The sequence below is a fragment of the Bison bison genome, unplaced genomic scaffold, assembly GCF_000754665.1.
Source record: "Bison bison bison isolate TAMUID 2011002044 unplaced genomic scaffold, Bison_UMD1.0 scf7180017864518, whole genome shotgun sequence".
Taxonomy (NCBI): Eukaryota; Metazoa; Chordata; class Mammalia; order Artiodactyla; family Bovidae; genus Bison; species Bison bison.
The window spans coordinates 18,665,307-18,682,549 of record NW_011495071.1 but is presented as its reverse complement, the minus strand read 5'-3'; the positions used below and the strand labels follow the sequence as shown (position 1 = coordinate 18,682,549).

At 44.0% G+C, this 17,243-nt stretch overlaps 1 protein-coding gene across 10 annotated transcripts in view; it reads left to right on the top strand.

Annotated features, from left to right (window-relative positions):
* TEAD1 (TEA domain family member 1 (SV40 transcriptional enhancer factor)) overlaps positions 1 to 17,243 on the top strand; it is a 274,377-nt gene that overhangs the window by 184,040 nt on the left and 73,094 nt on the right. For 7 of the 10 annotated variants that reach the window (XM_010830611.1, XM_010830605.1, XM_010830603.1 and 4 more), the window contains 3 exons: positions 10,070 to 10,134; positions 12,509 to 12,571; positions 12,661 to 12,723. In XM_010830611.1, coding sequence (XP_010828913.1) covers positions 10,070 to 10,134; positions 12,509 to 12,571; positions 12,661 to 12,723 — 191 coding nt within the window. The remainder of the gene's footprint in view (positions 1 to 10,069; positions 10,135 to 12,508; positions 12,572 to 12,660; positions 12,724 to 17,243) is intronic. The other 3 variants (XM_010830608.1, XM_010830606.1, XM_010830607.1) reach the window with 2 other exon arrangements.

The window sequence follows — 17,243 nt, the reverse complement described above, 5'->3', positions numbered from 1 at the left end:
GGGACGACATCTCTTTACACCCAGAACCCTAGTATGTTCTTGAACCCTGTAGGTGACTAGTAGGTGACTGGCCAGCTTTGGTAGACCTCCTTTCTTTCCCAATGTTGATGGGACGATGCAGCAGCATGGAGGAAATGTTAATTATTAACTCTTCACAGGTTAGTGAATAAAAACGGTCTACGGCCTCCTCTGGCAGTATCCATAGATACAGACTCCCAGGTTTTTAGCAGGATAGGGTCACTAACCATGTTCTGTAGACCTCTCCCTCACTGCTGACACTGGTTCCTGCAGTGTACTCTACATTTGTGCTTTTTGGTTGTTGGCTTTAATGTGCTAAGATTCTTTTTCCTTTAATATGAGCCTCAGGTCACACAGAGGGGTCCATGGCCGGAAAGTATTTTAACACTATCTCATGGAATCTTGCCTAAGAATTTATTGTTCAGTTGCTCAGTCATGTCTAACTCTTTGCAACCCCATGAATGGCAACACGCCAGGCTTCCCTGTCCTTCACCATTTCCCGGAGCTTGCTCAAACTCAGGTCCATTGAGTCGGTGATGCCATCCAACCATCTCATCCTCTGTCATCCCCTTCTCCTCCTGCCCTCAATCTTTCCCAGCATCAGGGTCTTTTCAAATAAGTCAGTTCTTTGCATCAGGTGGCCAAAGTATTGGAGCTTCAGCTTCAGCTTCAGCACCAGTCCTTCCAATGAATCTTCAGGATTGATTTCCTTTAGGATTGACTAGTTTGATCTCCTTGCAGTCCAAGGGACTCTCAAGAGTCTTCTCCAACACCACAGTTCAAAAACATCAGTTCTTTGGCATTTAGTCTTCTTTATGGTTCAACTCTCACATCCATACATAACTACTGGAAAAACCGTAGCTTTGACCATACAGACATTTGTCAGCAAGTAATATCTCTGCTTTTTAATACACTGTCTAGGTTTGTCATAGCTTTTCTTCCAAGGAGCAAGCATCTTTTAATTTCGTGGCTACAGTCACCATCTGCAGTGCTTTTGGAGCCCAAAATAAAGTTTCTCACTGTTTCCATTATTTCCCCATCTATTTGCCATGAAGCGATGGGACCGGATGCCATGATCTTAGTTACCTGAATGTTGAGTTTCAAGCCAGTTTTTTCACTTTCCTCTTTCACCTTCCTCGAGAGGCTCTTTAGTTCCTCCTCGCTTTCAGCCATAAGGGTGGTGGTCTCTGCATATATGAGGTTGTTAGATATTGCTAACAGTATTGCTAGAGGTTGCTATTTCTCCCAGCAATCTTGATTCCAGCTTGTGCTTTGTGAAAGTGAAAGATGCTCATTCGTGTCCAACTGTTTGCGACCCCATGGACTATACAGTACATGGAATTCTCCACGGCATGTAGTCCAGCATTTTGCATGATGTACTGTGCGTATAAGTTTAAAAAGCAGGGTGAGAATATACAGTGTTGATGTACTCCTTTCCCAATTTGGAACCAGTCTGTTGTTCCATGTACAGTTCTAACTGTTGTTTCCTGACCTGCATACAGGTTTCTTATGAGGCAGGTCAGGTGGTCTGATATTCTCATCTCTTTAAGAATTTTCCACAGTTTATTGTGATCCACACGATCAAAGGCTTTAGCGTAGTCAATGAAGCAGAGTAGATGTTTTTCTGGAATTCTCTTGCTTTTTCTATGATCCAGTCATAGAAATTGTCTATGACTTTGTCTAGACATATTGTCTACAATTGTCTAGACAATTGTCTATGATCAAATTGTCAGTTTGATCTCTGGTTCCTCTCCCTTTCTAAATCCAGCTTGAATATCTGGAAGTTCTCAGTTGACATACTATTGAAGCCTGGCTTAGAGAATTTTGAGCATTACTTTGCTGACATGTGAAATGAGTGCAATTGTGTGGTATTTTGAACATTCTTTGGCATTGCCCTTGTTTGGGACTAGAATGAAAACTGACGTTTTCCAGTCCTGTGGCCATTGCTGAATTTTCCAAATTTGCTGACATATTGAGTGCAGCACTTTCACAGCATCATCTTTTAGTATTTGAAATAGCTTAGCTGGAATTTCATCACCTCCACTAGTTTTGTTCTCAGTGATGCTTCCTAAGGCCCACTTGACTTCGCGCTCCAAAATATCTGGCTCTAGTTGAGAGATCACACCATCATGGTTATCTGAGTCATTAAGATCTCTTTTATATAGTTCTTCTGTGTTTTCTTGCCACCTCTTCTTAATATATTTTGCTTCTATTGGGTCCATACTGCTTCTGTCCTTTATTATGCCCATCTTTGCATGAAATGTTCCTTGGTATCTCCAATTTTCTTGACGAGATCTCTAGTCTTTCCCATTCAGTTGTTTTCCTCTGTTTCTTTGCATTGTTCAGTTAGGAAGGCTTTCTTATCTCTCCTGGCCCAAGATAGTCCTTTGTCAATCGTTGCCTCATTGGGCATTGCTGCCTTGCGGTGTCATCACTTTGTAGAAGGCATCTTTCTTTGCTTCTTCCCACTAGGTCATCTTTTTCTACTTTCTGCTGATGATTCTGGAGAAGGCAATGGCACCCCACTCCAGTACTCCTGCCTGGAAAACCCCATGGATGGAGGAGCCTGGTAGGCTGCAGTCAGTGGGGTCGCTGAGGGTCAGACACGACTGAGTGACTTCACTTTCACTTTCATGCATTGGAGAAGGAAATGGCAACCCACTCCAGTGTTCTTGCCAGGAGAATCCCAGGGACAGGGCATCCTGGTGGGCTGCCGTCTATGCGGCCGCACAGAGTTGGACACGACTGAAGTGACTCAGCAGCAGCTGATCATTTGGTGTCATTTGCCTCTTATGCTCCTAATGACAATCCATTCCATAAATATTGAGCTGCCTGGGATGGGGAGGCAGAAGAAAAGATGAATGCCAGTAGGTTTGTTTGTTTGTTTTTGGTGCTTTCGGCTTATGGGATCTTAGTTCCCTGAGCAGGCGTCAAACCTGGGCCCTTGGCCATGAGGGTGGGGATTCCTAACCACTGTGCCACTGGGGAATTCCCTCATCTTGTTCTGAGTGACTTTATGATCTGGTTGGAGCCATGGCATGTGCCGAAATGATTGAATAGAGGGCAGGGGGAAACAAATGAACCAGCAGCAAAGAGACCGGGGTCAAGGGCAGTGGATGTTTAGGGAAAGGGGCAGCCACTTGCAGCTGGAAGACTGATGAAGGACAAGGCATTTGAGATGTAGGCAGAATCCTCACATATTGTAATGGACAAGGAGATGCAGGCTGTGAAAGCAATTGTGTAGTCAGGTACAGAGCTCAGGCATCTCGGGCTGTTAACGAGAAGCAGTCTTACAGTGCCCTTGGGCCAAGTTAGGGTTTATGAGGGGGTGTGGAAGACGTGATGGCTACAACCATAGCACCGGTGCCTGTGTGAAACAGCTTTGGTATAGCAATCAGAAGCTTGAGTGTTCTTTCTGATTCTCATTCTTTCAACATGGGAAAAAGTGTAGGGTTTCCTCCCTTGTCCTCCCAGCAAAGAGTGGGCCATATGGTACCCTAGTGCAAGCCTCTTCCCCAGACCAGGATATGTGTTTGCCTTCAGACTGGCCGCAACCAGGAAAGAGGAGGTTCCATTTATTGCTTCTTTCTTTGTGGCTCCCTGACTCCATTCAATTACAAAGTGGCTCTTACACTGTTAAAGCCGAGTGTCTCTGGGCTACAATTTCTAGCCACAGACCCTGCATTTGCTGTGCCTCAAACATGACCTTGAGGCCACATCCCATTACACCCAAGCCCACAACAACATTAACCAGCTTTCTCCCTGGGTAAGACGAGCACAGCACAAACTCCATGCCTTTTTGCTGGCACCTCTGCCTCTCTCGCCCCTTTAGCACAAAATTTCACGGCAATCTGGGAGGCTGGAGAAGCCAATGATGGCCTCACTTTCAACTGTGTTATATTATTTAGGAGAAAGGAAAAAGGAAATAAAAACTAGATCGCTGCGCCTGGTGAGTATCACAGTATAAAGCGACAGGTCAGGGTGTATTTGTTTTTGCTGCTGCCTCTTGCCTGTGGGAAAAGCAAGGGCGGCTGCAGCTGCAGCATCTCAGATTTAAAGCTGTGATACAGTGTGCATTTTTCTAAAGGGTACTGTGCGCTACAGAGGAGCTGTAGTACAGTGACACCTAGTGGTGAAGTGTGACATTGCCACTCAGCTCTATAAGCTATTACAGGTGTTTACAGAGAAAGGTCCATCTAGTCAAGGCTGTGGTTTTTCCAGTGGTCACGTATGGATGTGAGAGTTGGACTGTGAAGAAAGCTGAGCCCCAAAGAATTGATGCTTTTGAACTGTGGTGCTGGAGAAGACTCTTGAGAGTCCCTTGGACTGCAAGGAGATCCAACCAGTCCATTCTGAAGGAGATCAGCCCTGGGATTTCTTTGGAAGGAATGATGATGCTAAGGCTGAAACTCCAATACTTTGGCCACCTCATGCGAAGAGTTGACTCATTGGAAAAGACTCTGATGCTGGGAGGGATTGGGGGCAAGAGGGGAGGGGGACGACAGAGGATGAAATGGCTGGATGGCATCACCGACTTGATGGACATGAGTTTGGGTGAACTCTGGGAGTTGGTAATGGACAGGGAGGCCTGGCGTGCTGCAATTCACGGGGTCGCAGAGTTGGACACGACTGAGCGACTGAACTGAACTGAACAGAGAAGAAGGGCTTCCCTGGCGAATCACCGGTAAAGAATCTGCCTGCATTGCAGGAAAGCTGGGAAGATCCCCTGAAGGAGGGCATGGCAACCTACCCTAGTACTTTTGCTTAGAGAATCCCGTGGACAGAGGAGCCTGGCAGGCTGCTGTCCATTGTGTACAGGGTTGGACATGACTGAAGTGAGTAAGCAGCCACAGCATCAAGAAGAATGAAGGAAATTAGTTGTGGATACCATGAATGTATAATCTAGAGATTTCTGGGCTCAGAAAGATAGAGTGTGCAGTGATCAAGGGGGGCTTGAAGATCAGCATGCCTGGTTTTTAAGCTGCAGTTTCCTCTGTATATTTTTTTAATGCTGCTTCCTTTGTCTAAAAGGATCTTCACCCTACCCCCTCCATTCTGCCTGTCAAAATCAGGCTTATCACTCTAGTTAATGATAATGCACACTGAAGGATGTAGGGAGGTGATCATGCCTGCCATTTATTTTGAAACACAGCAACAACAGAAAACAGCAAGTTGGCTCAGTGGATGGATAGAAGAATGGACAGGTGGAGTGACATGTTATAAAGCAAATGTAGAAAAAGTGAATGGTATTCACTGTGAAACTGTCTCTGTGGAAGACTTCTGTATGTTGGAAATTTTTCATAATAAAATGTTGGAGGAAAGGGCTTCCCTGGTGGCTCAGACAGTAAGGAATCTGCCTGTAATGCAGAAGACCAGGGTTTGATCCCTGGGTCAGGACGATCTCCTGGAGAAGGGAATGGCTTACCCACTCCAGTATTCTTGCCTGGATACTTCCATGGACAGAGGTGCCTGGGGGGTTATACAGTCAGTGGGGTGCTGGAGAAAGTATAATCTGTCTTTAAAAGCTAGTTTCTCTTCCAGAACTTTGGGAAAGGCTTTCTAGATTGATGGAATTGTTTATGACTGGTGACCCACATGTGTTGCTAAGAGCCACTCTCAGGGGCTGGCTGACTGGTTGAGCTGATCTCCGCGATCTTAGCGATCTTGTTTTGGACAGTGAACTCCTTATGAACAGCAGACTAGGCTGTCTTTAAATATTGGATACATCAGACAGGCACCATGTAAGACACAAAGGAGAGATGGTTCCCACATGACTGGAGGAAGAGTTTAGGAATATCATGATACAAGTTAACTTGGTTGAAAGTCAGTTTTGTCATGTAAGGTTTATGGGACCAGCACCACCGTGTGCATATACATGCTTGTGTTCGGTCGGGTCCGGCTCTTTGTGACCCCAGGGACTGTAGCCCACCAGGCTCCTCTTCCTGTGGAATTTTCCAGGCAAGAACGCTGGAGTGAGTTGCCACGTCCTACTCCATGGTTGTGTGTATACGTGAGTGTTTTTTTGGAAATGAGAGGAAAATGAGGGTTAACATTTCTAATATCCCGCATTCTTCCCGGCTGTGAAACAAGACTGTTGTGTGGACCAGAGTCCCACCACCAGTTACATCAGTGATGTTTTGTGTCTCTGGGTTTCCTGTCCTTGGTTGGAGCATTCTGCACCTCAGTTGTTGTCGTGTGTGTGTGCTCAGTGTCTCGCTCTTTGGGACCCCATCGTGGGCCACAGCTCATGGAATTTTCCAAGCAAGAATACTGGAGCAGGGTGCAATTTCCTACTCCTGGGCATCTTCCCAACTGAGGTAGATCGAGGGTTCGAACCTGTTTCTCTTGGGTCTGCTGCATCGCATGCACATTTTTCCCCACTGCACCACCTGGGAATCCCTTCTGTACCTTAGTACCGTGAGTCAAATCTAGGGCTTTGAACTGTATGGATCCACACCATTTGGAGGGTCATGCTCTGGAAATACAAATAGGGCTCAGAATGTCCTATGAAGGTTGCTAACAAGAATTCATTCAGAACCAGGCACCTGGAAAGAGACTCCAAAACCATTTGGAATGACATACTTGTTCCCTTAAAGAGTAAGCATATTATAATTCTTGGAAGATTTAGAATATAAAATTTTTAATATAGTCAATACCATAGTGTTTATATTTTTATCTTAAGGATTTGTGAATATGAGTTCTTCAGTATGCGTATTTAAAATAGTTTGGCTCATATAACAGGTTAGTCTGTATTTCCAAATTAAAATGTGCAATGAAGTAATTGACTTAGACTTGATTTTGGGGAAGGGTTGAAGTCTTAACTAGATTTGTAAGCAATGTTGGCATACTCAAGAGAATTTATTAGGTTTCTAAGAGTTGTTTAAGGGAAGGTTTTGTAAGTTAAAGAGTTCTAATATTTAAAAAAATTAAATTAACTATAGATTAGGTACATAGTTTAAATGTTTGAAGGAGTTTAACTAGGTTTGTAAAATGGACCAAATATTAAACCAGTGGCCCTTTGAAAGTGGTTATAAAAATTATAGGATATGTAAGTCGAATTGAAAACATAAAGAAAAACTAGGGCATTAGAAAAAAAATAACTAAACAGATGAAATAAACATTTTAAAGCCAAGTAAACCTGACTAATGTTTATCTGCACAAAACCACCCTTAGAATCATTTTTTAAAAAAACAACACATAAAATAAAGTGACTAACGTTACGCTTTGAGTTCACGGTAGATGTTTGGTATTAGTGGAATTTGAATTTATAATTTGAATCAGCAATATTCCTTTTGATGAGGCAAGAAGAAACACACAGCAACCTCAAGTTAATTACTCTTCTTGGCTTGAAGCATGGTTTGAAAGAACATAGAATTTGAAAGGAGATCTCGCTCATGTAAAGAACGGGGACGTGAGAGTCATGACAGACTTTGCACGATACGACGTAGCGTCATGCTCAGCACGTAGTAGATGCTCACTGAGGGCCTCTTGTAGAAGTAGTGATTTTTAGAAGCACTTTAATCAAAGTATAAGTTGACATTGTTTATGCCACTGCATAAACCACAGGGTGTACAGTCAAGTGTGGCTTCCAGGGGACTGATCTCATTCATTCAACCAAATGCCATAAGAAATTAAAAACTGGAGATATAAGTTATAGGCCACTTGGATCAAGCTATTCTGTCTGCTTTCAGAGAAAAATAAGCAAGTCTGGGGCCAGGAGGCGTTTTTGCCATCTGGACAAGGTTCAGATGAAATTGCATGTAATTCAGAGCCCTAGATTTATTTCATCCCAGCCACTCAGCCCTGAACAGGGTGCACGGTGAGGCCCCAAGCTGGAGGATGCTTGGCCCCTCTGCAGACATTGTCATTTAGGTCTGACTTCTGGTAATTAGGCACTCCTAGCTGGGCTCTGCTGTCAGCCAGCCTTTGACACAAATTGCAAAATCTGTACAACCATCTGAGAGATGGAGAAGTAGACCCAATGACACTACAGGGGATATTGGTAGTTCTCAAAAGTTGAAAGAGAATGCTTTGAGAAGCAATCCTCAGAACTGAATTTAGAGGTCCTTTTCCTGTGGTTAAAGAGTAAGTTCAGTCAGTCACAGAATCAGGATTGACGACTTGAAGGTGGAAACGATAGGCTTTATCTAACAAAATGAACTGCAGTAGAAATAAATGTAATGTTTTGTATTTGGATCTGAAAATCCCAACTATGCACGAAAAGACTAGGAACAGAGGTAGGGATATATCTGAGAAGTAGCTCATATGAAAAAGACCTTGGAATTAATTGACTTCAGTTGACAGTTTATTGTAATCCCCCCAAATCTAGTGCGGTGCTGGGCTACATCAACAAAGATGGGTATTTAGGACCAGGCAGGTGACTATAGTTCTGGGCTCCAGGCTATGAAAGGAAATGACAAAGGATGGTCACAGGATGGAGGTGGGAGTGCTCCAAAGTTTGCCACAGATAACAAAAGAACAGGAAAGGTTTAGCTTGGATAAAGCACTGCTGGAGGACCTTAAAGCTGTCAGAAATTTCTGTGCATTAGGAACTAACCTTCTTCTTGTTAAGAGATACAAAAGAATCTGGGGGGTGAAATTTACACAAAACCTCAAATAAGGAGGGTCTTTTTATCTTTCTATATGTTTTAAGGCAGAATGGGCTTTTTCCTTCATTCTGTAAGGACTCAGACTTTTAGAGGTGAGAAAGAGTGGCTCAGAAGTACTTTGCAGCCCCAAGATTCCACAATTCCTTTGCCTTTCAGCAGTGACTGTGTTCTGCACACTCCTAACACAGGCAGGTGGAGAACAGAGCCATCATTCCAGGAATGTTCTAGGCAGCAATGGGAGAGGTTTTCTGAATTATTAGGCAAGATTCTCATCAAGACCCTCTCACCAGAGCCTTCAGTTCTTTTCTCTGCTGGGGAGTTCTGAGGAATGCAGTTCTTCCCTTTCACCAGAGGCTGTGTTAGTGTCTCATTTTTTCTTTCTGTGCGCCCAGCAGTGTGCCATGTGCTGGGGAGACCTTGGGGGCAAGACCAAAGCTCTTGCTGTCTTCAGCTGTGCAGTATGTGGGGAGTGAGACGGTACACATAAATCAGACCACTAGCTATACTGTTAGGCTTAAAGTGACAGTCTGGACCCATGTGTCCTGTATAAGTGCATTTTTATTTCATGTAGTATTAGTAATGCATTTCCCCACTTGGCTTTGGGGATTTATTTTCCCATTTATATTATAGTTCAGGTCATCTGTTTGAGATTTCTCGTGTCTTGGTGCAGTAGGGACAAGAGACATTTGTTTATACTTTAAGGCACTTTCCCCCCAAAGTTTTGAAGGATGGAAAAGATTGAGTCATTTTTTTCCTTCCCACTGACAGTTTTGTGTATAGTTTATTACTGATTCAGTGACTACCTTTGGGGGCTATCTGCCTGCATACTGTAACTTCTTTCCCTTGTGTTTCTGTGGTCACAGCAGTTCATCCTCTCATGGCTATAATAACACTGCTACCACTGCTGCTGCTAAGTCGCTTCAGTCGTGTCCAACTCTGTGCAACCCCATAGACGGCAGCCCACCAGTCTCCCCTGTCCCTGGGATTCTCCAAGCAAGAACACTGGAGTGGGTTGCCATTTCCTTCTCCAATATAATGACACTAACTGGAGTTAACGATGAGTAGAAACCTGGGTGAGAAGAAATGGATATGAACAATAAAACCAGAACGGAAGCCCGTCTGTGTACTTCCACACTAAGCCTTGAATTTGTTTATACAAGTGACCATCCATTTAGGGACAAGCATGCAAACAAACAAAAGGCACATTTTAATTGCTGATTGTAGTTCATGATTAAATTCCCTTCTTCCTAATTTCCCTTAGTAAATATTTTCTGCAAAAATTATACTTTTAATTTTTCTAACATTAATAAACTTACAGATACAACTTAAAAATTCTTGATTCTGAATTCTAGTCTTAGCATTCAGGGGCTTTTTACACCTCACCCCTGTCCCACTCACACACCAAAGTAACCCACTTTATTGTAAATTCTTTTTTCTTTCAGGTAGGAATGAATTGATAGCCAGATACATCAAACTCAGGACAGGGAAGACGAGGACCAGAAAACAGGTAAAATAACCGACCTGGAAACTATGCATGTCAGCGAATGGCCCACGGAGGCATTTTGGCTGCAGTGGCTGTCTGTGCTTTGGCTCCTAGGAGCCCCCAACCGGAGTTCCCTGTAAGGACGTCAGTGTTGTAGGTGTTTGAAATTGGCTCCGTTTTTACTGCTCCTCGTTTCAGTGACCTTTTATTCCATGGTCTCTGGAGTTCCTTCTATACACATATGGAAAAGTTTCACTGCTAAGGACAGTGTATGAACTGTTCCTGTACTCTAAATCTTTAATTTTCTTCCCCAAACTGTGCATCTGCAAACATTGTAAAAGCTGCAGGTGCAGATACACTTTGCAAGTCATGAAATTTTGAGATTTTGCGCATTGTAAAATCCTGGAACAATTACATATTAGTCATCATTTCACTGCAAAAGTAACACTAGCAGCCGTGAGCATTGGCCAGAACATGAGGCTGAATGATGTGCGTCCAGGGAACTGTTGCTCCTTAAGCTATGGCTCTTTGTCAGTAGCTGCTGTGACTGAAATGAAGTTACAACTTAAATACCTTTGTGCAGCACTGGGTCAGGAATTTTCCTCTGCCCTTCTATCAGGGCTGTGGCGCGCTTCACTCCTTGTGATGTAAAGCAGCCCAAACCTCTGACCCAGTTCAGAACTGGAATGGATGAGAAATTAACATTTAATGAAAAGCAAAAAAAAAAAAAAATGGAAAAGGGGGAGGGAAATCAAACCTACCTCATGGGTGAGTTCTCAACAAGAAAAAAAAAGAAATATTTATAATATGTGTTTCAGTGTTGACTATGCTGCCTGATTCGGCATGAATTTTAAAAACTTATAATCAAACCAAAAGGCGAGCTCAGTTGTGAAACCCTGAGCAGTAGATTCCAGTCCTCTGCTTGGGTGATGAGTTGTTTTTCTGAGTGTTTATGACGGGGAGAGCTTTCCCTGGAAATGCCCCGGTGCCCCTGCCGGTGCCCCCGCCGGGAGCCCACTGCTGAGTCAGCACAGAGGCAGGGGGCCTCCCGCCAGTGCTCTGAGGCAGGGCATTGTCTGTTCAGTGGGTGTCTCCCCTTCTGTGGCCCACAGCAAGCCAGTGGATCACATCAAAACAAAATTCGGGTGAAAGCAGGAGCTGGATGGAGAGGTGAAGAGGATGGGGGAGTTCCTGCTTCTCCTTACTTTAAAAAAAAATGTAAAAGCAATAGAAAGAAAAAAATGATAATTGATACTGGAAAACAAAGTTAGAGATAAGCGGATCAGTTATTATCATAAAGCCTGTTTTTAAGTTCACTAGAGTGTTTGAAATCAAGTAATGGCCTCACAGTCGAAGTCGCTGAACTTCTAAATGGAAGCTTCTAAATTTCTGAAACAGACAAATCTAATTCCCAACATACTGAAAGTCCTGGACCTGGGCTGTCTACTGATCTGTGAGCTCTGGTCATGTGCCCAACCCCTTCAGTGAGGGGAGGCTTCTAAATTTAACCAAGTCCTGCTGAAAGAGATGCAAATTTGTTTACCCAGTGGAATCATTGTGTTTCAGAAGCCTGGCTTGGCTCGGTTTCCACACCCCGGCATCCTGGGGATGTTTTTAGGCAGCAGTTGGTGATACCTCTCCAATGTGAATTTGTTGTTCAGCAAATCCGTGTGGTTTTTCAACCCAGATTTTTAACAGGATGGCTGGCTGGCTGTATTCACACTTTTCGCTTTGTAATAATATGCAAATCCACTTGGCGCCCAGTCAATACCCAAAAGAGTGGAAGGATTAAAGATATTTATAAGGAAAAAAAAAAAAAAAAGCTCTGCTAACTGGGTCTTTCCATTTCTCTTTGAGATCTAATTTACATGTCAGTATTATTTTAACATTTGCTACAGAATCCAGAGCTCTTAATGAGATCAGAATACAACCGACAGCTTCAGCTTTTTGATTCTGCAGAATGTGCTAATTTATGGATAGTCTCTTCTAAATTGAGAAAAAGGGATTTTCCCTCCTGATACTGAGAAGCTATAAATATTTTCGTTTACCTCTACCCCCACCTTTTAAATTTTATAAAGAAAACAACCCCACTCTCCCCCTCTCATCCCGTGGCCCGCGATTTCTCCTGAGTGAGAAAACTAATATTAGCTTCAACTTTCATCCTGAATCCAGTCACTGCAGTGATGACCCAGTCTGAAAAGCTTAGAGCAGCGCTGGGGGCTTGGTGTCTGGCTGGGACTGTGTATTCCTAACTGCAGAGCTTTGTTGAGATGCAAATAACCTCCCCCCCACCCCCCACCCTGAAACCCTCCCAAGGAGTAGCGATTTTATATTTGATTTCCTTTTTTTGTTTTGTTTTGTTTTGTTTTGTTTCCCCTTATAAACCCGAACAATGTAGGTGTCTAGTCATATACAGGTCTTAGCAAGAAAGAAAGTTCGAGAAATTCAAGCCGCCATTAAGGTACGTCTGGCTTGCCCAGTTGTAGGGGGCTTTTCATCTCCATGGTTACAGGCTTTTCCTTTGTTTTCCTCCCTTCCCCTACCCTGCAGGTGTCTAGTCACATTCAGGTTCTTGCCAGAAGGAAATCTCGTGATTTTCATTCCAAGCTAAAGGTATGCGCTTTCCTGCTTTTTGGCTTGTGGTTGCTATGCATCTCACTTCCTGTTTTCCATGGTGACTGGTGAATGCCTGGTGCTGGGATTCTGGTAACCTAGTTTCCTCGCATGTTAGAGCTGTTTACATTTCTTTGTGTCTAATCTCTCTGTTTCTGTACTAGCCTCACATTAAGCTCAGAGTGTGTGGTGTGTGTGTGCGCGCATGTGTGTGTGAGCGCGCGCGCGCGTGTGTCCCCCTAATAACAATGCAAATGCAGCACAGAGCTAGTCTTGATAACTTTAGCACAGAAACATTTTTTTTTTCAGTCTTCAAATACCTACCAAGAAGCACTGAGCCAAGAGAGGGAAAAAAAGTCCAAGAGATGCAAAGTTGGTGTAGAAATTATACATGAATCATTTCCAAGAGATCATCATGAAATTACTTTTTGAAATATTTAGAAATTATTTTAAATTTGTGTTTTTGATGTATTTTCAATACTTATGAAAAATACATCTTCTTCATGGAGTTTTTTATGTGTTCTTCCAACAGAGAATATTTTCTGCCAGATTTCTTCCACATTTCTTAATAATATTTTTTAAGTGTGTGGCTTTGTTAATTAAAACAAATTTGAGGTGAGGCCTTAAAAAACAAAAGATGGATCTTAGAGATGAGAAAGCTTTTGATCAAATCCATGTTTGCAATTCTGTTTATACTTGAATTTAATTTTTTTTTCTTCATGTGCCTCATTTCCTAGTGTTTTAAAATATATTTCATAGCAAAAACAGAGGCATGGACAATTTTAAAATGCAAGTTCTCTTGTTTTCTCCCTTTGCAAGGTTTGCAGTAAAGTATACATGACTCTTTTTTCCCCCCTAATGTCCTATTTTAGAAATGCAAAGGGATTACAGTTTGCATGGAGGAGCTTTATAATAAAAACGAATCCATAACCCATATTGTTGTCTTTCTACCATGCCTGTTCTTGGTTCTGTTTTGATTTTTTTTCCCCGTATATTAAGTAAATGTGTATGTTTGTTCTAAGCTGAAGAACAAAGTGTAATTTCACAGCCCTAAATGGTGAAAGCCAGGACTCTTTCCAAAGTCCTCCAACTTTTTAAATGCAAACAAGGCTGGCTGTGGAATAGGACTAGTGACCAGGAAGGCGCATTCGGTGTGCCCTCTGCAGTGGGCAGCATGCTGGCTCGCTCGCACGTGTGGCTGATGGTGGCTGGCTTTTAGCTGCACTGGCTGAGCAGTTGGAAGACTAAAATAACTTTATAGCTCCTGCTTTTTAACCAAAGGTGCAGTCCTTTCTATATGGATGTAACTACCCCAGTGTTTGCTCAAGTTCTCACTCTGTTTCTAGTTTCTCTAATGGATTAATGATGTGCAAAGCAGTTTACAGACATCAACTTTGTGTTTCCGATCTGCGATGTTATAAGTTGCTCTATTCTGCACTGCGTGGTTCCCGTATGCTCACCAGGGCACACAGCCCTAGACCGAAAGCCCTGTAAATGGTGGATAAAGCTCTCCTGGTCAGCGGGGATCACTATGGGATTCCACAAGCACTCTTTTTCTCTCTTGGGGACTTTACAAATCTTCCTCTGTGGAAAGAGTTTTGCCGTTACGTTATGCCTGTACATACATACCAACACAGTTGTATTTGTTCTTTTAAAAAAAAAAAAAAATGACCTCTCCCCACTTTCAGCCAGCGCTGGACCATTTCCTCTGGAGTAGGCACGAGGGGGAGGCAGAAACAGAGGCAGTGGGGTAGCAAGGCGCTCGGCATTTCAGCTCCAAGAACCACCTCCATCTTCTTACAGTTCGTCTCCTTCCTGCCTACCTCATTATTCTGGGAAAAATGGAAGCCTTTGTTCTTCCCATCAGCTAATACCAGTTGAGTGTTCCAGGCATGGCGCTCATCATGGTGGGCAGCTAACAACCAATCCTCTATTCATAGAGCTGGCTGTGGAGATGGGAATGTGAAATACAGGGCACTGTAGGGTAAGTGCTAGCAGAGAGAGCCAAAGGGAAACGTGCAGGGAATCCCAGGGACGAGTTGCATGGACCGTGTCTGCTGAGTCTGGGGATGAAAGAAGGAGTTAGTGCAGCGCAAAGCCTCGTGTGTTCTCTCGCGTTAGCTCCCTACAAAGTGAGTTCCGTTCTTCAGATTTTGAGTAATACTATTGAGGAAACCAGGTCTCCAAAGGTTCAGTTAACTCACCAAAAGCCACCCAGTGTAGGAAGAGGCCAAGTCACAATTTGAACTCAGATCTTTCTGAATTCTAAGCCACTGTTCCTTCAGACAGGGTTTCATCCGGCAGAGGCTGAAGTGGTTTTTAAGCAGCAGGCTTCATGCCAGTATATGGGGTAGACAACCTGTCACCACCCCTCATGCCCCTTGGAGCTGGGCAGACAGCCCCTGCTTCCCATAATCCCTCAGCCTCCACATTTTAGACATAAGATGATTTTTAAATTTTTAGCCATTGGTGGAAACAGTGTAGGCTTAATTTGGGATTGATGCTGTGCTGATAATCAGTAAGACAGGGGCGAGGTGCGTTCCTAGCTGCAGAGCCCCTGCGTCCCCACTTGGAGGGAGTCAGGACGGCCGAGGAGAATAAGGCCGCCTGTCACCTGCCTTCCTTGTTGCTGCTCATCTCCTACGGGCATTTTATGCTAGAGATGCTCTCCTTCATCTTCCTAACCAGCCTTTCCCGGGAAGTGGGCTCAGCCCCATGAGCCTGGTAGGAGAGGTACATCTCCCCAGGCGATCTGCACTTCCTTGTTCAGCTCTGGAGTCTAATAGTCACGAGAGGCAGGGATGAACATCCTAACCAAACTCCTGATGCAGTCAGGCTGATAGCCTCTGTCTTCTTGGCCTCCCAAATAAACTCACTGCTGAAAGTTGAAGTCATCCCAATAGGCAAAAAGGAGAGCTTCTGAGCAGGGGTGGGGATGGCAGGAAATATCCAGACCCACAAAAGGGGCCTTGCTTTGTCTGAGGTGGTGTGACCAGGCTTCCTGGAGGAGGTGGCTGTTGACTGACCATCTCAGGACCTGTCCTTGCTGCGCCTGCCCAGCCAGGCCCCTCCCCATTTCTCCGCATGCTCAGCAGTCAAAGGATTTCTGTTCTCTGGGGTAGACAGGCCTGTGGCCCTCCTATGAAGACTGGAGTTAAGTTTCATTTCTGTCCTCCCTCGGAGTTTGAAAAAGCAGTTTACTCGTAGCCAGGGCCAGAGCCGGGTGTGACTTCCAGGGCGCCCTCCTGCCTGTGAGCCTGTCTTGACTTTCCTCAGAAGGGTGCGGGAGAATTCTTTAGGCTAATGATTTTCTAGCCTTTTTAAAGTAGCAAAATTCACATTTCAAATTGAAATCTTACTTGAAAATTTCAATATATGAAAATGTAAAAGCTGTTTTAATTAAAATGCTCACTCTCTCATCCTTAGCAGCAGCCTCTTTGGCTGGTTCTATTGAATAAAGTTTGAAAACCCACTGCTTTAGACAGAAGGTAAAGGAAAGGGCCATCCCTTTCAGCCATTCCTCTGGCTTTCTTTATACCAGACAGCTTGGGGATCCCACTGAAAGCCCACATCTCCTGAGTCCCATAGCCTATTCTGCCATATTCTTTTGCAGGAAACAGGCTGGGGAGAGAGTGGTTAATCTCACGGATGAGTCATTCTAGCTACAGAAGTCACACTCCTGAAAATCTGTTAGGATGAGTTTCAGAGATCGGCTTTAGGCTTTTGCTAAATGCAGTGTTTCTCAAAGTGCTTGTTTGTGAGCCAGATCACCCCCGAAATGTGTGGACTTTAATTTCTGCTTAAAAAAAAAAAAAGGTTTTAGTAGAAGTTTAAGATTTCCATGTAGATTTGAGCTTTAAAAGCACAGAAATGATTACTTAGTGCAGTCCAGTAACTGTTCCATTGAGAACCTATGTGTTCTAGACCCTTTAGTTGGGCCTGAAAAGTTGAATAAGCAGAGTCTCTGTTCCCAAAGAACATTCGTCTTTTCTGTTATTTTTGGCCACATTTGGGGAAAATACAAGATTCCCAGTGGATTGTCTCCAGCTAGGGAACTCTGCAGTAGATATTTAACAGAGTGGTGCAAAGTTCGAGCAGTGAAAGAATGATTAATTCTGAGTGTGGGAGAATTAGAGAAAGCCCCATGGAGGAGGTGCCCTTAGAACTGTGCTTGAAGGAAGGCAGAGACTTCCCACAGAGAATAGGGGGCTGGGGATCCATGAAGAACAGCATCTAGCTGGAGGCAAGGAATGAGGCAGGAGGAGTGAGGTTCATGTGAGGAGCCTGGGGAGCATGCAGGGGTCATTCACAACCATGCTGTGGAAAGGATCCCTCCAGCCATTTTCGGAGGACAGCTAGGAGGGAGGCAAAGCTGACGGCAGGGAGGCTAACTCAGGGGCTACTGTAAGAGGGAGGGAGGTGTGGGCCTGGACCAGGAGCTGACCAAGCACCCCGGGGGCCCCACTCTCAGCACTTAACCCTCCTTATTGTCATCACTGGCTGGTCCCCACTTCAGTCCT